This window comes from Rattus rattus, chromosome 3 (assembly GCF_011064425.1).
Source record: "Rattus rattus isolate New Zealand chromosome 3, Rrattus_CSIRO_v1, whole genome shotgun sequence".
Taxonomy (NCBI): domain Eukaryota; kingdom Metazoa; phylum Chordata; class Mammalia; order Rodentia; family Muridae; genus Rattus; species Rattus rattus.
This window is the reverse complement of record NC_046156.1, coordinates 3,436,508-3,458,557: the sequence shown is the minus strand read 5'-3', so window position 1 is coordinate 3,458,557 and position 22,050 is coordinate 3,436,508. Positions and strand designations below refer to the sequence as shown.

At 40.6% G+C, this 22,050-nt stretch overlaps 1 protein-coding gene across 9 annotated transcripts in view; it reads right to left on the bottom strand.

The window, feature by feature from the left end:
- Lrrc7 (leucine rich repeat containing 7) overlaps window positions 1-22,050 on the bottom strand; it is a 453,319-nt gene that overhangs the window by 40,700 nt on the left and 390,569 nt on the right. For 6 of the 9 annotated variants that reach the window (XM_032897090.1, XM_032897087.1, XM_032897091.1 and 3 more), the window contains 3 exons: window positions 18,377-20,057; window positions 14,854-14,994; window positions 6,758-6,877 (listed from right to left, as the gene is read on the bottom strand). In XM_032897090.1, coding sequence (XP_032752981.1) covers window positions 6,758-6,877; window positions 14,854-14,994; window positions 18,377-20,057 — 1,942 coding nt within the window. The remainder of the gene's footprint in view (window positions 1-6,757; window positions 6,878-14,853; window positions 14,995-18,376; window positions 20,058-22,050) is intronic. The other 3 variants (XM_032897089.1, XM_032897092.1, XM_032897094.1) reach the window with 2 other exon arrangements.

The following is a 22,050-nucleotide window of genomic DNA, read 5'->3' as shown; positions in this document are numbered from 1 at the left end:
TAATTCACAGGAAACAGGAAAAAGAACTTCAGAAGCAACAAAATTCACAATCAACTGTAAAAAATATCATCAAATGGGATTAAAACTTAAATGCAACAGTTTTTTTAATTTTTGTATGTGAGTGTGTATATCTGTATCAACATGTGTGTAAGTGTGCACATGTTTTTATATGTATACATGTTCATGTGAAGGGTAAAGGTTGACATTGAGAATGTTTTTCAGTTGCTTTCCACTTTACTTTTGAAACATTCTCTTACTGAACCTGAATTTCCTGACTGAGCATGGCTGACCAGCAAAACCCAGGGATCTGATCCACCTGCCTTCCCAGCACCAGGACTGCATGTGTATAACTGCTGTTTCTAGCTTTTCACTTGGGTCTGGACATCTGAACTCTGAACACCAGACTTCTATGTAGCAAGACTTTACCAATTGACCCATTTCCCCTCAATTCTTACTTTTAATAAAGTGATGTAAACAGGCTAAACAGGCCTATGAAGTGACATGGTATGAATAGCAATTAAAGGAAAAGAAAAAAAAAGATTTTGTGAGACTGAATAAAAAAGATGTCAGAACAAAAAACTTTGCCAGAGACAGATTGGAATTTTATGCTATGAGAGAAATTTAGTTTATCAAAAAGCTCTATCTTATATATAGTCAGACAATGAAGGTGTAGATATGACAAACAAAAATTATTGAACTACAAGAGAACTATAATATCTATTTCTAAATAACTGATAGAAAAATTATCAAGAATATAAAGATACAGAGGAACCCAACACCAACACCCACCAACCACATCTAATTGTCAGGTCTAGAATTCTCCCCAGTTCACTATAGGAATCTGTCTAGGCCATGACCTAAACTGAAATCAACTTTCAAACAAGTTGACCGAAGTCACACCAAAGGTGGTCTCCAATCATAACTCATTTAAGTTATATGCAGTGGAAGAAGAATGGATGGGTATTCCTCAAACACCCCAAATAATATATTTCTAAGTAGTTCAGGCTCAAAGAGGAAGCCCAGGGCAAGTAAAACAGTGCAATGAAACAGTATACCAGAAAATATGCTATGTTAAGGTCTGTGGGACAAAGCGAAACACAGCTAGGAGGGAGAGTCCCAACAATAAATTCACTTGCTAGACAAAGACATGGACAGCCCCCTTCAGTGACAGCAGAGAAAGTCAGCAAAGCAAAGAGCTTGATTCTCTGTGATGCTGGGCATAAGCAGGGACTTTCTGAAAATGATTCCAGTGACTCAGGAAATAACACTAACAATTGATTTAATGAGAAATGAATTTGACAAATGAGATTTAATGAATGAAATGTATTTTACCCAACAAGAGAAACAAATGAGTGAAGAGACAGGCTAGAGAATGAGAAAAATCTTCACCAGGTATATATATATCTGATAGCATATCTAGAACACTTAAGATCTAAATAACAAGAAACCAACCATATCAGTGAAGAAACTAATAAAATGAGCCAACAGTTCTCAGAATATGAAATGGCCAATAAACAGACGAGGATATTCACCTTCTCAACCCTTCGGGGAAGTGTAAATTAAAGCTATATTGGTAGTCCACCTAACTCCAGTCAGAATGACAACCATTAAGACTAACAATATGGGCTGGAGAGATGGCTCAGTGGTTAAGAGTACCAGCTGCTCTTCCAGAGGTCCTAAATTCAATGCCCAGCAACACAAGGAGGCTTTCAACATCCTATAATGAGTTCTGATGCCCTCTTTTGGCATGCAGGTCTACATGCAGTTAGAGCACTCATATATGAACAAATAAATCTAGAAAAAAGAATAACAATATATGCCAATGAAAATGTGGACAAGGGCTGGCAAGATGGCTCAGCGGTTAAGAGCACTGACTGCTCTTCCAAAGGTCCTGAGTTTAATTCCCAGCAACCACCTGGTGGCTCACAACCATCTGTAATGGGATCCGACGCCCATACATATGTCTGAAGACAGCCATAGTGTACTCATACATAAAATAAATAAATAAATCCTTAAAAAAAAAGAAAATGTGGGCAAAGGGGTCCCACATATACTCTGGTGGGAATCTAAACAAGTTCAGCCACTGTGAAATCAGTAAGGAGGGTTTAAAGAGACTGGAAATAGACCTGTCATATGACCCAGCTCTACTACTCTTGAGTGCTAACAAAGAATCCCAAGCAGATATGTCACAGAGATTCCAGAGCATTAAAGCTTGTGGCAGCGCTATTTACAGCAGCTAAGTTATGAAACCAACCCAGGTGTCCAATAACAGGGGAATGGGCAAAGAAAATGTATTTTTATGTACAAAGAGGCTTCTTTTTTCAGTCACAAGGAACAAACTTTTTGTAGGAATGTTTTCTCTCACTTTGGTTTCTTTTGTTTTCCCCAACATGGAAAGGTTTAATGAGAGAAGAGTAGTAGAAGAGGAGAGGAGTAATGGCCGGCCATGAGCACATGGAGGGAAGGGGGAGGGGAATGGGGAGAGAAGGGACAAAGGGGAAGAGGGTGAGAGGGCAAGAGCAAGAGAGCAAGAGCAGAGCGTTCACTTTGGTTTCTTGATGTTATACAGACACATGAAATCATGGATGTGTATATGGCATGAAAATGAAAACAAAACTGGGTAGGGTCCACGGGCTTGTGGCAAAGGGAGGGGGCTTGGAGAAGGAATGGGTGGATCCACTTAAGGAACATGTCCTCATTTAACCCATCATGAAGCCCAATGAATAAACACCAATGGGAAAAGTGGAGTATACTCTATGCTCAGATAACACTTGGTTCTAATTTCTTGTTTATCAGTCCATCTCGGGGAAGTCTCCACCTTGTGAAGCTATGAAGATGACAAGAGACTTTCTGTCAAGGACTCTACTACAGTGCCTGCTCTATACCGTACACATTCATGATTATGACAAGTCCGTGAGAACTAATGTTAAGAAGGACGTGTCTTCTCTCTGACTTGTATTTGGTGCCCCGACCTATGTCCACAATTGGTTGCTAGAGTAGTCAGTCTGTCAGAGCTTGGTGGTGTGTCTGTAGTGTGAGGGGCATTTGAAGGTCCTGCTGATCTCTCAGGTTTTACTTAGAGGCAGGTCTGTCCCTAATGACATATGAAATATGAGGCAATCCTTCCTTTTTGGTGTCCCACGCCACAGGGTGGCAGCTGGATGATATGAGGGCAATCATGTCTGTCTTATTGAACATCCCTCAGTATACTGTTCCACGGTTAAACATCAACATGGAAAACATAGCAGTGGAACTGGGAGTTAATAACCTAAGTCCATGTGAGTGGGATGTAGCAAAAGTGAGTACAGATTTGTTCATTTTAACCTGTAGTGTTTTCTAATATCATTGTCATGTATTTCTCCAATAGAGAGATGAGACGGGAGAGATTAGCAAACAGTGATTAAAAACTACAAGTTATTTTTTTTCCATCTTAATGTTTTTAAGAACTAATACATAATGAGATTAGAAGGCTAATAATCACGCAACTAGAAATTGAATCTTCTCCTTGGCAACAACCCTTGATTCCTCAGTTGCTATGTTACCTAGGTCTCCTAGCTACACAGTGAGTCATGGGCATTCTTGTGGTGTTGCGTTAATCTTGTATTTTTGCTTCTAGATTTTTCTCAAAGCAAAGATAATATGATTTTCTCAAATTTCTGAAGGAGAATAATACTTTATGTGTCACCTGTGCCAAAGATTGATATATGAAATGTTTTAATCCAACACCTTTCTATTGCTTTAATCTGTGATGAGTTTATTTTCTACCTTGACTTGATAGCTATCTAATAGATAATTTTTGGGTTTAGACTTTTATTAAAGGGACGACTCAGAGTCAGTGGGGACAAGAAAAGTCCCCTGGATGTGTGGCTATTGCATGGCCATACTGGCATCAGGAAATAAAGGAATGTGCTCTGATAAGAATACTGGCACATCCTATAGGAACCCAGAACAATGACTGTCACATTAAAGACCTGCTATTCACATGTCACTTCGCTTTTTGACTATATTTTCACAAGCTCCCGTCTACCTTACTTTTGTGAATAATTGTAGTTAATACTAGAAAGAGCAAGCTTTAAAAATGTTTACATAATCCAGTTAACATTAAAAGCAATTGATAGGGCTATATCATACTGGTCTATTAGGTTATCAAAACAAATATTCGAAGTGGAGTAATAAGAAGGAAAGTTATTCCTTCTTCAAAACTGTCTTCCTTTCTTGCTATTACCATAGCCATGCCTCTGTAGTGTCTCATTTTCATAGAGTTTGGGGCCTTATTTAATTCTTATCTAGCAAGTAGATGAATCCCATTCCCCCTCCGTTCCTTCTTTCCTATCTCTGTCTAGTACAGTCTCATTTCTCTTCTTTAGCATTTCTCCATCCATCCTATGTTAATTATATACTATCAAGATATAGTAAATCCAAGTAACATGTTCTTTTAAAGATGTTTATTTAATTATTTTAACCACGCGTGTCTCTGTGTGGATGTGTACATGCATGTGCAGGGGTCCACAGGGTGCCAAAGGCCTGGATCTTCCTGGAGCTAGAGATACAGGCAGTTGCTGGGAATGGAACTCAGGTTCTTTACCGGAACAATACATGCTCTTAACTGCTGACCCATCTCTCCAGCACTGACATATTTATTCTTATTTCCATAGCATAGAAAAAATTTGCTGGATTGATTTCCTAGAAAATGTACCATAACTGGCTCTTCTATAAGAGTTCATTGAATTTGCCTCAGTCCCAGCTCACTTTCTGATTTCATGAAAGGTTTTTACACGAGACGCTCCTGGCTCTACCTGTCAGGCTTCTAATGCATCTAATCCCTTTTCTCTATGTGCTATGTTTCCATCTTTTCTCCTCTGAAGAGTCAGAGAGGCTCCTTGGCTTGTTCATTGGTTCTAAGCTCTCTCCTTTGCAGTGTGTTCTCTGGAAAAACCCATCAGAGAACTGTTTAAATAAACATCGGATCCCGCCATTTCCCTTTGAAAATGTTTCCATGTTCCTCTTTCCATTTCCTACAGGATACAGCACATATAATTTGACTTCTGGTTATTTTCTGTTTATTTGGACACTATGTCCCTGTCCTTAGGTCCCTTTAATTCCTTCCCAAATGGCGTCCTTATCTCGGAATGGTCACAGATCATAGTGGGCTGCCCAAGCACATGCGTGGTGTCTGCAAGGCAATGATTCACCAGAGATTCCGGAAAAAAAAGTGTATCTTTAAAGACTGACTAAACTCATCAGAGGCAAAGTCCCAAAGGTTACACTTTAGGTAAATTACGAGTGCAGTTACAGCGTGACGTCACTGGACCCTCAACATTCTAATGTGAGAACCACAGCTAGTGGAAGAATCTCACCCAGTGCTCTTCCTAGACGTATGCGGAATTTCTAAATACAGTGCTTATCACGCCCTCATAAAGATAATTTTCTTCCTCATGTCTTAGGCCAGAGATGCACAGACCTAATCCTGCTCGGTATATTTCTGGCTATGTTTTTAGAGCTTATAACCACAGTCATAACCAAATTTACTCACTGTTCAGTTCTGTAAAATATTCCTTTGTGAAAACAGCAAATTTACACACTTTGTTGCCGATAGACAATTGAATCTGCCCCCTCCCCTTTTCTTGGTAAATATCCCATGACATTGAATGACGCTCAAGGTTTAATTTAATGATTTTAGAGCCTTCAGAGCAGGTCTTTGCTTACTCAGCTGCACTGCATCATGGGTCACCACCGGCGTAGCGCCCTGCGTTCTTAGGCATATGAAGAGCGTTGTGTGCCCCAGTCCTTTTTATGTAGCCTGCATAGCAGATGAGAAATGATCTCAACCCAGTTCCTTGATTGCTAAGAGTTTAATTTTGATGTAATGCTGACTGATTTAGCCTCTCAGGACTGCTCGTATTTTATTAATTTAGAAACTATTGCCTCTTTTATTGGTTTATAAGAACTTAAAAATCACAGTAAGAGGCACAGACACCCCTGCTCACTCTCATGCTGCTGCTTTCCTTTCCTTTGCTGTGGTGAACTATTATGTCTGACCCACTCACTACACTCATTAGTTTAAAAGATTCTCGAGGCTTGTATTCGTCTTTGCTTCTCCAAGCAAGTGCTTAGCACGTAGTGTATGTGCCATTGCTCAGTGAGTTACCTTTGCAACTCTAAACAGTTTTATTGTATTTATTTACAGATTGATTTATATATGAACTGTGTGTGGCCATATATGTGCCACAAAGCATATGTACTTGTCAAAGGATAACTTGTGGGAATAGTCTTTCTCTCTCTATCATGTGGGTCTGGGGATCAAAATCAGGTAGTCAGGCTTGAAGGGGAGCACCTTTACATGCCGAGGCAGCTCGCTGACCCTGTTACAATTTTAGATGCGGCAAACCAACATTTTTAGGATAAATTTAATTTTATGGAAGTTGGTTATGTGCACTGTTGAAAGCAAAGCTGGATGAAGTCTATGCAACACATCTTTCCGTGCTTGCACTTCAAAGCATGTCTTCAGGTACTCTTAGAAGTGATGAGTCTGCAGAAGGGCAGCTTACTGACGTACACCTATTACTAACTGAGCACCAGGCTGTGTTTATTTCCATTCTCTTCAATGAACTGACAGTTGACCAGAAGCCTTTGAGTATCAGTATATTTAGCCTGAATTTACCATGAGGTTAGAAATGATATTAAGACACAAGATATGGACTACAAATTACGATGGATGTGTGAGTTTCATGGTTTGTGTTAACTTGAAATTGATTACCTTTTTAGTAATGGTGTCCGGAGGTACATCCCGCCTCCCAAGTGGGTAAGGATTCCATTGGCCACTAGGAGAGACATCTTCTTGTCCATTGTCTAAAATGTTGCTTTGCTGGGACGGGGTCTATTGCGAAAATGGTATGGCATTCTTTAGTGATGTTTACGATAGTTTTCTGAAAAGAGTCCCTAACAATTATGGTAAAATTAATTTTGTTTGATTATATAAAACATATATCCTAACTGGAAATACTATTGAATGCTATTTACTGAGTAAGAATTCTAAACTGACAACTATTTTGGAAACAATGAGAAATATGATTAAAGCAACCATCTCAGAGTTATTTACTGAATTTTAAAGTTTAGGTTCTCTATAATACCGGAATAAAGATAATGAGAATGAAATTGATTAATGCTCTAAAAACACCCACAACATTTTAAAGCTTGTTTAGTTTGCCTCTTTAGTTTGAGCTTACCATTTATTATATAAATCGAAATCATGAGATTCATGGACTGGAATGTGCAATATTCTAGGCCATAGCCTAACATGAATTTTCGGTCTTTGATGTGATTTTGTAAGGATGTATTTTCTACCAATCCTTGGCAGGATCAGCACTGGCAGAAGAAGATGCTTGGCACTGTGCATTATCAACAGACAGCTGCTAGAGTCATGACCAAGTAAGCCATCACTGTCCTGGTTACTAAATTCATTTATGCATCACTTATATATTAAATTTAAATTAATAATTTTAAAAATATTTGATTTCTTGGTGTGGTTTTTTTTTAGCAAACAGGAATACCCTGTCTTTATTAATATTGATCTTATATAATTTGAGATGATCTATACTATATCTAGATTAACATTAAGCAATCATATACTATTAGAAAGGTGAGACCTATAGCTTCTATTGGAGAGACAACTGGTGGGTATATACAGTTTGGGGCGTGTATACAAATTCGCTTCCCTTCTAACTTCCAGGATACATGAGTTTTGCTTGTCCTTTTGGGAATCCCTGTATGACTCTGTTGCTGCCCACACCAGTCCATATTCTGAAGAATCTGTGGTAGCAGAGCCTGGCTCTTGCTTGCTTGTACCCTGTGTGAGGTGGGCCCTTCAGTCTTGGTCAGCTACTCCCTTCATAACTGTCACAGATAGCTGCTTGTCAGGCCTATTCTGGGTACACTGAGTAGTCCTACTACTCTAAAAAGCAACTCCATAACCTCCTTTCTAACCACATACATGTTTTTAAAGAACTGCCAGAAAATACAGTAAAATTAACAGGGCTCACAGTAAAAGTGTCTCACAGTCCCTCCAATAGACATAATGAAAAGGACATAGCTCAAATTTCACCTTTTACTTTGACTGTGTAAATGCTGTTTCTATAAGCCCATCAGAAATTAAAAAAAACCCACCAAAAAAGTTTTCTATATGTAAACCTTCATGTCAAGAGTGAATTTGTGTTTTTAAAAAAAATCAAATGAAGAGTGACACATATGAAAAACATGTTTTTGAAAGCAGCGAGATAGTTATCTGATAGATGCTTGAAATGGATTTCTATTCTTTACTCTTTCTAGGCTGATGTGTGCACATGTGCCCACATACAACTTTTCTAGACATTAAAATATGGCAAATCAGAATTCAAATATTAAGTAGCTGAAAGGAATTCATACACTCAAGAACCACTGATTTTTTTTTCTACTGGATTTTCAGTACCTGTGTCTCTTTGGCTTGAGTCCTCTGCCCTGAGGGATAATATAACCTGTCATCTGGCTGTCTGTGTGTCAGACACATTCTTGAGAGGTGGCAGAATTCAACACCAGGTTCCTTTTCCTGTTCAAGTCACTCTTATCTTTATATGTATTTCCTCGTATGCGTTTTCTTACCTGCCCAGTAATGAACGGTCCTATTTTGAATAGTCACTGAGAGCTATTCAAAAATGGCACAATTCTTCTTGGCCTAATGCAAAGGTAGAGCTCCATTCTCTCAAAAACCTGACATATGACCTTGGTTCTTCATAAGTTTGTAACTTAATTTGTCTCTTTTTAAAATTAGAGTTAACGGTCACACTAATTCTTTCATATTACAGGGACAAAGGGACAGAAACAAACGGGATTATTAAAGAGATTCTTTCTCACTACCCAGTAAAATCAGTGGAGCTTTCTGAAAGCATTTTCCTTATTTCAAGAACGAGCTGTGTCTTGATTTTCCTAAGTGAGGCACTAAAGCCTGAAGAAACAGAAAAACCATGGAAACAACTTATTGATGTTGGGTGGTGAAAGGAGATGACTGAAAAGTGTGCTCATATTGTTTCTCAAAGGATAAATGCTGTAAATAAATTTGCTGTCTAGCTGTTAAAATTCTCCAGAAGATAAAGAAACACACAGGGCACAGGACCTTAGCTGTTGGATTCTGCTGGTTTGCTTATTGGAATAACAGAGGGAATGGCCAGTGAGATTTAGTGGAAAAGCAAACAGTTTGATAAGGACTATAGCTGACTAAAATGGACTCCAAAGTTTGTTGTGGCTATTGGGAGACTTAGTGTTGAGGAGGCTGAGGACTAGGGATGATGATAAATGCCTAATGAAAGAAGTAATTTCTAATCTGGTTGAGCCTTCAATGTGCATCTGTGTGAGTATACTTGTTCATGTATTTGCGTACATGATGTACACAAATGGATGAATGTATATGTATACATACATACATAGCATTAGCATGAATAAATGAGCATAGCTGAATCATTAGCCTTGTTCATCTGGTAATTAGTGGTGTGAAGCATGCTTGTGAAATTATATGTAATGCCATCTTGCTCGAGAAAATAAATGAATGGCATTGGGTTTTGACACTTTGCCAAGTTCTTGAGACATCTTTGATGAATGCAAGGCTCTATTTTGTTAGGCAATTTACATATGGTTTGCAAAGGACATTTCCATAGATTTAAGAATTGTTAAAAGATAATTAGTCCCGAGAAGCATGGTGGCACATGCCTATAATTTCAGCACTTAGGAGGGAGGCTGAAGCTGGAGGATCATAAATTTGAGGCCAGCATGGGCTATGTACTTAGACCTTCTACAAAACAAAACAAAACAAAACAAAATGCCCAAGCTGGAGCAAACATACAAGTCAATAAATAAAACCTAATAATAAAAACAAAAACAAGAAAAGCTAGAAAAATAATCTGTCCAGAGTAATTTTAGTGAAACTATTTCTGCATTCCAGCAAGCTTTTGAGAAGAGACATTTATGACAAAGGCAACTAGATTGTGAGGGAGAATCTCTGTAATTATGGTTTTAAAAGACTATGTTAGCCCATAGCAGAGATGAGACATCATGCACACTGATACTAACGTTGTTTGCTCATTTTAGCTTCTGTATGTGAGGACTGTGTGCACTTGCAGACTGGTGGCTTTTTTTCATAATTATAATGGCGGATGGCCTTTATAAGGGTGGACTACGGTGATGGAGCCATCCTGTCCTGAGTCATCTGCATAGGTCCAGTGAAAAAGGAGCCCAGAAGTTTAAAAATAGTCAGGGCAAACATTACTGATTATATTTCTGTAACCCAGGAGTTTCTTAGACAGCAACGAACTGATTTAGTAACTAATAAAAAGATTCTAAGGTGTAACATTACAGTAATAAACTCTAGAAGAAGAAGGGGTGGTGAATGTATCTTTAGCTCTGTGGAAGCTACTGTGTATTTATTTTGGTAGCCACACCCTGGGCTGGCATTAGCATAGGCCAGTGTTTCTTCCCCAGCTTTGATGTTCTTTGGTGGTGCAGTTGTCAGCATGGTTAACATGTGAGACTTGGGGTATGCAATAGTCATGTCACCAGGCACATTCTGACTGAACAGTCAGGAAGTACAAGGATCTGGTGAAGTACAGGATGACCACTCGCTTTCGCTTAGATCAGATAACCTGAGACATTTCTCCTGCAGTGCCTACAGAACCATGTGTCATCGGGTCAGTTAAGATTCTCCATTTGTGGGGCTGGGGATTTAGCTCAGTGGTAGAGCGCTTGCCTAGGAAGCTCAAGGCCCTGGGTTCGGTCCCCAGCTCCGAAAAAAAAGAACCAAAAAAAAAAAAAAAAGATTCTCCATTTGTTATATCCCACATCATCAACTTTCATGTTTGTTTGGATAATAAGGTGTGTGAAGGAACTGTATTGACTACTTGGAGTCATGAATGAAAATGAAAATGTCAGGAGTTACAAACTGTGAAAAGGCTTTGCCTTTGGTAGAAAGGGTCTATACTAGGTACCAGGCAGAGTCAGATTTAAATTCCCTCTACTACTATGCTGGGTACCAGGGGCAGGACAGTAAAGCACATGATACATTTGTGTGTTTTGTGAGCTCCAGTCTACAGTCTGTCTCATAACCTCCTAAATATGTCCACTTAGGTTTGTGAGTTGCAAGAAAACCATCCTTAAAGTACCTTGTGGTACCAGAGAGACAGAGTGGGTTCTCAGTGTTTCTCAGCCTTTGTTTTCTCCCAATGTATCATTCTATCATTAATCTAGGCAATGAAAATAAAATTTGAACTGACATTCTCTTATACTGTCATTCTTTTCCATTAACATAACGTTTCAAGACAATAGCTAAGCTTGTTACAGTAGAACACATCCAAAAAAAGCACATGAACCATTAAAACATCATAGAAAGGTGACTCAAATGCTTTTTGGAAAGGCAGCAAATAAAGGATAAATGAATGAATGGACAAATAAATAGGAAATATCAGTGTCTTATAATTTAGGTCTGACTTACATGTCAACATTTTAGTTCATAAGCACTCTTAAAATTTCAAGTTCAGCAGAAATGTTAACAAATTAATGAATAATCTTAACTTTTATTATTAATTTTGTTGTATCTGGTGGCATTTTCAAAAATATCTTAAAGACTTTCATGGAATTATCATTTATTGTTTACAGAATAGAAAGACTATAGTTGGCTTTTAACCCATGAAAAATGTATGCTTGACTTGGCATGCAATAAATAGAGATGAGTTAGAAATGTTCAAAATACTCAAGAAGATCAGCATGCCTTCCCTCCCTGTGTCCTTGGTCAGCATGCCTTCTCCCAATGCCCTTGACCAATATGTCTTCTCTCCCTGTGCCCTTGACCAACATATCTTTCCTCTCCATGCCTTTGAACATATGCTGTGCAAGCATTGCGAGGTGTCAGGGCTTTTCATTACAAGCAATTCTGTCATTTAATTAACTTATTATGAATTTACTTAAGGATAGTGTCAGTGCTTCAGAGGGAATTAGAATACTCCCTCCTCCTGAGGCAAGATGCCAAGTTTGGGAGGCAGAGAGGGTGCCTACGATGTGTGATTTTAGCCACTAGTGTTCCCTGGGAAGGGCACCACTCCTACAAATGTGTGCTTCACATTCTGTTACATTCCTTAGGAAACATCATGCTCCCGCTGCCCCAGATGCCTGAGAGTAATTTTCTGCAGGAAGGAAAATGGATGTTGAATATGCTCTTGTTTGGCAGGAAGGATTGAGAAGAAGCATACCATATCATGAAAACAGTTAGCCGTGGCTCCTAAAGTTACGGCAGTTGGTCAGAAACTGCAAATGGACAGACTGAAGTGGTGAAGTCGATGTAGACAAACCCTGCACGTTTTCTCTCATGTACAGATTTTAGTATATGTGTGTCTATATTTGTGCATGTGTGGGATCATGAGAGAGTATGAGGAAATCTTAAGGGGGTGGAGAAAACAGAAAGCAGGCATAATAGAACCCATGTGAGACAGAAGCAGAAGGTGGCTGCTGGAGTAGGGAGGAGGGAGAGGGGAGGACAGGTCAGAGTATAGCGTAGTTGAAAGTGCCATAGTAACATCCCTTTCCTTGTATGCTAATTTAAAAGTATATAAAAATAGACCAACTCTCTCGTTTGGCAGAAAACCTCACCAAATTCGCAAATCCAAGCTCCACAGAGGAGATGAATCTGGCAGAATAGGGTGTAACCTATGGAATGGAAGATAGGTTGAAGTGCCTTAACCACAGCTTTGACTACGTTCTGAATACTTGTACTTAAATGCTTTCAAACTCATTACATGCCAGGTAGGGTAGTGTACATTTTTCATAGACCTTAGCTGGTAATTTTAGAAATGGCTTTTTTACTCTTCCTCCCCCCTTCCCCCCTCCTCCTCCATGTAGGAGATAATGTATTAATAGTAATTTACTTTGAAGTCTTTCAGTATTTTAATTGCTGTGTTGCAATTTATTGTGCTTTCCAGAGGGACTTCTTACTTTTGTGTAGGTTCTATTTGTGCCTGAGAGAGGATAGCTGAGGTCCTCAAATATAGCTCTGAGTTATTGCTAAGTGTGACGTAACTCCAGTGAGAGGTAACGAATCTATTCTCCAGGTCCACCACACCACAAGGCTAACACCAGGGCAGCTGTCCCTAACTCATATCTGGAGAATAACTGAGATACCAGAGACACATTTAAGTGCACTGCCGATGTTCAGTTACCCTATGAGTCTAGATCACTGTATAGCTCAAAGAGAAGTAATTAGACCCTGAATGAGTCAAAATGGGCTTGTTGCTATTAGATATTTTCAGAGGACTCCAACAACGGCTTTCTTCATACCAAGATTTCTTTAATTTGCTTGAGAATTTTTCTGAAATTTTATTATTCTAGTTTCAAAGTCTGATTTGCATTACTTCCCAAGTCCTCCTGCGGAGGGGGCTACAGTTGTGACAGCTCATCCATACATGAGTGTGGGTAGGATAAGAAAGTTGGTTTTAGGTGGAAAGAGGATGAAGGCTTTGGACATATAAGAGGTGTCAAGAAAATGGCTGATGACATGCTAGAGCCAACTTGTGCTGGCTCGAATAAATTAACTGCACAAAAGCCCAGTTCTGAGTTTAGGGACTACAAGCTGGGTCACAAGCATGGTTATGAGATATTGCTGACCTCAAGAAAAGCCAGCAGAGAGCATTAGCAATCACCACTGGTCATCCCCTGGAAAATGAGGAAGTTTCCAGTTTAGTTAGGCTTTGGTGTCTGTCTGTCTGTGTCTGTCTGTCTGTCTCTGCTCTCTCTGTCTCTGTCTCTGTCTCTGTCTCTCTCTCTGAGTGTGTGTGTGTGTGTGTGTGTGTGTGTGTGTGTGTGTGTGTGTGTGTACTCTCATGTGCGTGTACTTAAAGTTGTGGGTATAAAATCTCTATGTTATACTACCCGAAGCATGAATTAAATTATCTAGAGTTAGGGAATATTACCAGACATTTAACAGTGAGTGTGAGGCATAAAGCCACGGGAGTTTGTCCCACATTTAATTCCCTTCAGAAAGCAGAAAGGAGGCTGCTCTCACTGTTTTCCTATTTTGAGTTGCTTCCTCCACAAAAGGACCACATTAACATACAGGCATAGAGTCACCGGATGAAAATGACTCATTAGTCTCTACTTCGATGTAACAGAAAAGCATTAATCAGTCTAAGCTGACTGAAGAGGGCATTCTCAGTGCTGACTGAATGAGAAAAAATGTTTCCTTAATAATGGGAATTCTTTCTCTCATTAATATACAGTATTATTTCCTTGCTAATATGTCTACATTTTTGTTTGAAACACATGAACTTGTTACAATGTACATCTCTCCCACCTGTGCTCTATCTCTACCAGGAACGTGGACTTGAAAAAGGATTTACAGGTGCTAAGCATTTAAATTCCATGCCCAGTCAGACTATTATGCCTTCTAAAGGAACCACCCAAGACCGAAACCAGTTTTCAGCATTGTTCTCAGAGTGCTTCTTTCACTAAGGGAGGACAGGGGTCATCCCCAAAACAGTAAACAATAAATGTGTAAACACAAAAGAAAGAAAACCATGGAAGAATAAAAAATAAGTAGAATGATGATGCTTAAAGCAATCTCAAAAGCCATGTGCCTGCTCAGTCCAAAAAGCAAGAGTCTGGTAATCATCAGCCTGGCTACAATAAACACTGAGCAGCTACGGACTCAGGCTCTACATCATTTCCTGGTGCTTTCGGACCATGGAGAGTCCGTAACAAGCAGGGCTGGATGCATAGCCTAAATACATCAGGTGAACAAACATCAAGTGGCTTTGGGATGCTGACACATGTAGGGCAGTCCATACTTACTTTCTGAAGAGGTAGGTCTTGAAGGTCAAATTTAGACTTAGTCTGCAAGTTTAAAGTCATGCTTCTGCCTGCATGCATTGCTGAAATACCTCCATAGGGCAGCATGCCAAGGTTAACTGTGTTGTGTTTGTAAGCAGCGTTCTGAGTAGAGGAGATAACCATGTGACAGGATGTAAACACGGGCTCCACAAACGGATCATTACATGAACACATCTAAATTCATAACATTGAACTGTAAGCGGGCAAACAGTAACTCTTTATAAACATGCGCTCAGTCAGACAAAAGCATACAGTAACAGGGTTAGTTGTGCACAAAATGAGTACCGTCCAGAGCTACAGAAATGACAAGAGCAAAGATAACATTGTTTACACCTACTCTTACATCAAGCCTAAGGTCTGTCTCTTAGATACCATGATCCTGGCTTGAGACAATACTGCTCGTCTGCAGTAGTCTATTAGTTTTGCAAATTTGAACAGTGAGGTTTTTTAATAAGATCCTCTCTGCTATAAATCTCAGTGTCTCACATTGTCAGATTACATATATAAAAGACAGATGTTAACTTTTAACTCTGCCTGAGCTAATGTGAGGCAGCCTTAAGGGCAGTTATAATTTAAAAATGGTTGATGCTATTCTCTTTTTATTTTAGTATGCATCAAATATCTGCACAGTACTCTGGCAACATTTATATTGTGAATATCCTTCGTCAGGTACTAATGAACCGTAATTTTTAAAATTTTTCTCTTCAGTAGTTAAGATGTTTTAAGATGGCCTGGCATCAACTTTCAATCTCAGTGGAAACACAGTCATTGGCAATGCTTGCTTCTGTCAGTAATTCTTTTATTTTATGCAGTAGACATTTTCTTAGTTATCATTGAGAACTAATGGCTGGATACTATTCCCAAAGTAATGATTTTTACCACCAGAGTTTGGTGAGCTATGGAAGGAGATGACTAGACATACACTTGTCTGCAAATTCAGTTTGTTAAGGCCTAGGGACTTAAGTTCACTGTTACCGTGCCAAAAGTGAAAAAGACTCTCAACTTTTTCTTCTTGTTCGGGATTAATTCCCTACTGTCCAATAGAGGTCAAGCAATATCAGACACTTGGGCTCATGTTTTATTCTTGGTCACAGAGGGGCTCTGTTATGGAAGCCTTTGTGATGAATGGAGAAAATGGTACCCTTTTCCTAGTACTTGAAAGCTGTCTCTCCAACAACTGAGATATTTTGTCAACTCCATGTTGGACTGTTAAGCCTATAGCTGGAGCAGATCTGTAGGCAGTTGGCTTTTATGTGAAATCACAAAGACCTTGTAGCTGCTGGAATTACTGTTTGCTCAGGATTGGACAGCTTTCAGAAGAAAGAAGTACCCCGAATTTCTGGTGCCATCTGATTGTGGGCAGAATGTTAAAAGCTCAGCTCTGTCAGAACTATTTAACATTATGATATGTGCTCTGGCACCATGAACTCATTTAGGAGATTAGCCAGAAGATTTCAAAGGAGACGCAGCTTGAGTTACTGTTGAGTAACTCAGCGGACTAGGGAGGGAAACGCCACTTGGAATAAAGCAGAAGAAAGCTCCTAGAAAACTTGGCTTGGAGCAGTGGTCTGAAGTAACTCAACTTCTTGAATCAAATGGGAAACAATTGGATATATATCAAAATTGCTCTGAAAAGTTAGTGCCGGAACCAGAGAATCATAAACAAACAGAACCCAATAGAAAAGGGAGGTGTCATCACAACAATGAAAAAAAAAAAAAAAAAACAAACCACAGATAAATTCATGTTAGCCATCTGGCTCAGGCAGCGCCTTCAGATCTACTTATCCAAACCCACCCCTATACTCTTCCCAGCTACAGGAGTCACCTACTTCTTAGTGTCTGATTTCAACGTGTGTGGGACACATCTATCCAGGACACCATTGATGAGAACGAATACTTCGCACCTGTCATTCCATTTATGCTTTGTTTCCATTCATTCTTCTGTTTCTGTATGTAAGCCATCTTACATACGCTCCCCATACCCTCTTAGAACCTCTCTTAGTTCATATTACCCTGTTGTATATGGTCATGTCTACACGAGGCCAGAGTTCCTGACTGGATTGTATTATTGGACCTTAAATGTTCACCCTTAAGTTACCTGTTTATGTGAGGATATAACTTGAGGTAAAGCATGTACCATCTGGCCAGGTGTCTCCTATGACGTTGGCCATGAGACTTTTTTAAACAAAGCTTCCTTCAAAGAGATGGAGTATACTTATTTGAAACATTTGGATGAAATACTTTGCAAGGCAGAGCTAATTTTCATGCTGAGAAATTAATGCTCACAGCCACATTTGTGAGTTCATTCTTTCTCTAGGGAAATTGTTCCCTTGTCGTGTAGACACAGCCTACAAATCAGATTTAAAATGAAAGACTTAACACAGTGGACTTGCTCTATAAAAGCAGAACATTAAATACAACTGAGGCGACTGTGTGAAGCACCCTGGTGGGTAAAATACTCAACACCCAACTTGAAGACACGAGGGGGGAGGACCCATTTTGCAAACAATCCTTAACTTTGACACGAGTTTGGGGCACACACAGTCTTCTGACCTAGAGCCAAAAGGCTCAGTGAACGATGGTGCAGACGGCCAAAGCTCCAGAAAATAAAATTCCTGGTTTCTCTTAGAGAGATTCACACAGGCAACAAGAGCTGATCCTAAGCTTTGCACTATTTTTCTGTTTCTGTTTTTAATTCTCCAAATTGCCGTTCACTCCACACAGTATTATGACTCAATTTTTAACTGAATTAGGATTAATTTGGGATTTATTTCCTTGTTTTGCTACATTGTACACATTAATTTGTTTCATTTGTTGTCCTCCTTGAGACATTATCTGCACTTGTTGTTTGTAGATTGACTTGAAGTTTAGAATTTCCTTCCACATAAAAGCCAATATTGCAAATGGCAGGATTTTTTAATCGAATAAAATAGTGTGTAGGAGGACATTTAATCTCTGCTTATTTTATTTTTCTGTTACTTGCTGGGAAGATTATTGCTCATTAGAAGTAATAACTTCAGTTGTCCCTTAGCTGTAGCTACGTGAAAATTTTATAAACAAATTAAGCCTGAGTTTAATATAAGTGAGTCCATGTGGAAAAGGGTAAAATACTCACTTTTTATAGACTCAATAAAAATAACACTCTTAGGTCACCTGGGAACAGTTTTGGGTCCTGGGAGAGGCGGCCTTGTTTTCGTGGCTAGAAAAACATCGAAGCACCATCCCAGATAATAGAGTTAAATTCTTTCTAACCAACAATATTTAGGCTATCTTTGCTAAGTAATTCACCTGGCAGTCATGACTTCTCAGAAAGCATTAGCAACACTGACAGCAAACTGTTGCAACTCATCTCCCCCACAAAATAAAAGTAAAATTCTGAGAGCTATCATTCCTGTAACTCATGCGCTACCACATGTGCTCAGAGACTCCAGGAAAGGAAAACCCAAGGCAGGAGGGAATTCTTACAAAGAAACGCCAGACATACCCTGTCTAACCTTCTAGCTTCTATATGTCTAAGCAGCTGCTGTCTCCAGTCTGCCGGCATTTTGCCACAGCTCTCCTCTCCCTTCACAGGGGTGGGCCTTGTCTTTATATCACTGTTATCTGATGTCTTGTCACCATAGTTACCCAAGTTATAGTCAGATGGTATTTTTTCCAGGAGGGCTGCCATGGTAGGCCTAGCTGAAACTGGCCTGGTTTGGGAGGCCCCGTAACTCTCTGTGCTGTAGCTCCTGGCAGAAAGTGGCCTCCTCTGGGTAAGGTTTTTAGCAGGAAAACTTCCCGCCTGCGCTTTCACTTCTTGGCATGAAGGGTGCTCATCTTCGTACCTGCCATTCCTCTTGAGGAATTGGGGATCAGTCATTGAAACGCTGCTCTGGCCTTCCAGCCCTCCCCTATAGGCTGCTCGGCCATACCTGTCACCAGGGGGCAGCTCGTGGGGCTCACTGACCCTTCTGAACATGGCCATCTCTGTGGAGCTGGCCAGGGAGTCAGCCCTCCTTAGGAAGCCTGCCCTGGGCCCCTGGCTGGCGAACTGAGCATTCACCATGGCATCCTCATTTACAGATGGTTGGGAAAAGGAGAACATCTGCTCCATGGGTGGGTATCCTCTATAGGCTCTGGGGCTGACGAGATCCTTGGCGATGTTTTTACCCGGCTGTTGTACATACTCAGAATTGTGTGCAAAAGGGGGTGGGATCCTCTTCTCTGCTTTTACTTCCACCGCTCCTTGTGGATTGAAGCTTTGGTCAAACTGATAGACCTTCTTAGTCATAGATGCTTTTTGTTGGGGTGGGCCTTTACTACTTCCGTACATGAGCATCTCGTCATCCAGCATGGGTACCGACTGGCTCCTGGACATACTGGACATGCCGTGCTCTGGTCCCAAGAACTTGTCTGGCCGCTCGTGGCTTCCTAAGTGATCGCTTCCAGAAGCATAGTTTTCCAGTGGAATGTTATAGACCTTGTAGGTACCGACGTCAATCTCGTCAATACTCTGGGACTTTTTGAACTTGTTGGACTTTATATCTTTCATGAGCGGGGAAAGCCTCTCCGTGCTTTTGCTAATTGCAATAACACCTTTAGACGAATCTGGGCGGCAGTGGATTTGAGAAAAGACATTACCGAGACTCCGGTTGGGGGTGGGGTCATGGTACTCCCATGGCACTCCTGGAGAAAAGGGACCTGGTGTCTCTGTAGGCTCCTTCATGTGGTCTTTTCTTTCAGGCAAGGGACTGGTAGTAGGGGTTGTTTCTAATTTGGAGGGAAAAGCAGTCCTGTCCTCAAATGGACTAGGGGTTCTGGTCCAATTCTGCCAGGGATTGGAAGGAGGCACTTCTGTTTCTGGTGTGTGTCTGTGTGTGGACTGCTCCAGTTCCAGGGGAACACCGACAATCCTTTCTTGCCTGATTAAAGGCCTGCGCCCATGAGCAGGTATGCTTCTAGCCTTGGAGCTTAAGAGAGGGTTATTGTTGGCATTCTCGCCTGTGGCTTCCTCGGAGACAAAACCTGTGTTATCGTAATGGGAGCCATCGGTCCAGTTGTCAGGGAAAGCATCACTCATTGGCAGCCGATCAGGACGCTGGGGGAGGTTCCCTGGAGGGACAGCCTCCCGTTGGCTGAGTAATGGCTTTGCATCTAGAGGCTGTGGGAAAGGTGGTGCAATCCTGTGGACATAAGCAGGAGGAGAAAAATGACCAAGAGGGAAGAGGTGACTTTTCTAGAAGAAGAATATGGAACAGTGAACACCACCAGCCTTTGTATAGCTCATTTATCCCCACCTGGCTTATGGTTAAAGTCACATTATTTCATGTCCACCATCCAAAAAGGAGAGGAAGAAGAAGAAGAAGAAGAAGAAGAAGAAGAAGAAGAAGAAGAAGAAGAAGAAGAAGAAGAAGAAGAAGAAGAAGAAGAAGAAGAAAAAGAAGAAGAAGAAGAAGAAGAAGAAGAAGAAGAAGAAGAAGAAGAAGAAGAAGAAGAAGAAGAAGAAGAAGAAGAAGCCGCCCAGTTTAACATGCTCTGACTTTCATATCTTCTGAGTAAGCATGACTTAGTAGCACACTAGGAAACTGACTAGTGTACTTATTGTATAGCATCTTAGGTCTTTCCATAGAATGCAAACATGAGGAGGAAGGTCTTTTCTGGGCTCAGGATACATGGGTGATTGAATGAAGTAAGTGCTCTTTCAACCATGGTCTTTGAAGACTGGCTGATAAGGGGATTTCTACTACTTATCCCTACAATTTCTGACCCAGAACACTTCCAAGCCACCAGATGAGAGAACTTAAAAATGATTGGTATTTCTAATGAGTGCAAGCTGTCTTCAGATAAGGCCAACTCTCCAGTTTTGTTTTATTTATTTCATTAATTTGTTGGGACTGGGGAGACCTTCTAGAAAGTCCCAGAGACCTGGATGTGAGGGACTCCTGTGACTCAATGGGGGTGACCTTAGCCAAAATGTCCAACCGTTGGGAGAGGGAACTTGAAAAGACCATCTCCAGTAGATAGTCAGGGCCCCAAGTGGAGCGATGGGGTTGATAACTCACTGTCAAAATTTATGGAGCAGAGACTGAGGGGAAAGGCTGTTCAGTGACCAGTCCAACTTGGGATCCATCTCATGGGGGTGGGGAGCGGAAGAAGGCCTGACACTGTTATTGATGCTATGTTGTGCTTACAGATAGGAGCCTAGCATAGCTGTCCTCTGAGAGGCTGTACCAGCAGGTGACTGAGACAGATGCAGATACAGCTAACCATTAAAGTGAGGTTGGATACCCCTATGGAAGAGTTAGGGGAAGGACTGAAGGAGCTGAAGGGGATGGCAATCCCATAGGAAGACCAACAATCTCAACTAACTGGGACACCTAGGAGCTTCCAGAGACTAAGCCACCAACCAAAGAGCATACGAAGGCTGGTGTAAGGCCCCTGGCATATATGTAACAGAAGATTGCTTTCTCTGGCCTCAGTTGGAGAGGATGTACCTAATCCTGCAGAGACTTGAGGCCCCAGGGATGAGGGATTCCTCGGGGGTAAGAAGCAGGGCACCCTTTAGAGGCAAAGGGGCGGGGGAATGGGAAAAAGAACTGTGTGTGGGGGATCAGGAGGGGGCAATCTCTGGAATGTAAATAAATAAAACAATCGATTAAAAATAGCATAAAAAGCATCTTTGCCATTAGACTTTGTTCTAATTTGGTCCTCTCCTTTATTCTTCTTCCCCAAGTGTTCCCTTTCACTTCTTGTCACATGATTCTGTTGCCTTCTCTTTCCTCCTCCCTTAAGATTTCTTCCTTCTCATGATTTCGTACTCTTCTATTGGCCTATAGATAGTATACCTGGGGATTGTCTATAATATTGACTGCACTATGGCATCAGCCTAGTAGCACATAATAGCCAATGGCCACTTCCAGCCTGATTTCCTGAGAATGTATGAATTCATTTGCTAATAATGCTGAATTATACATACTTATAATCCAATATATATATTCATTATTAGGGATGGTCAAACACACATTTTCACTTTCAAGCTTTTAGTTCCCACTGAGTTTCCAGAGTCTTTTCCCACTGACCTTGCATGGCTGCCAGGCTCTGGAGGATGGCATTGATGCCCTCCAAAGTCCCAGGTGAGCCCAAACACTTACCTGCATATTCTGTGCCATTCACATG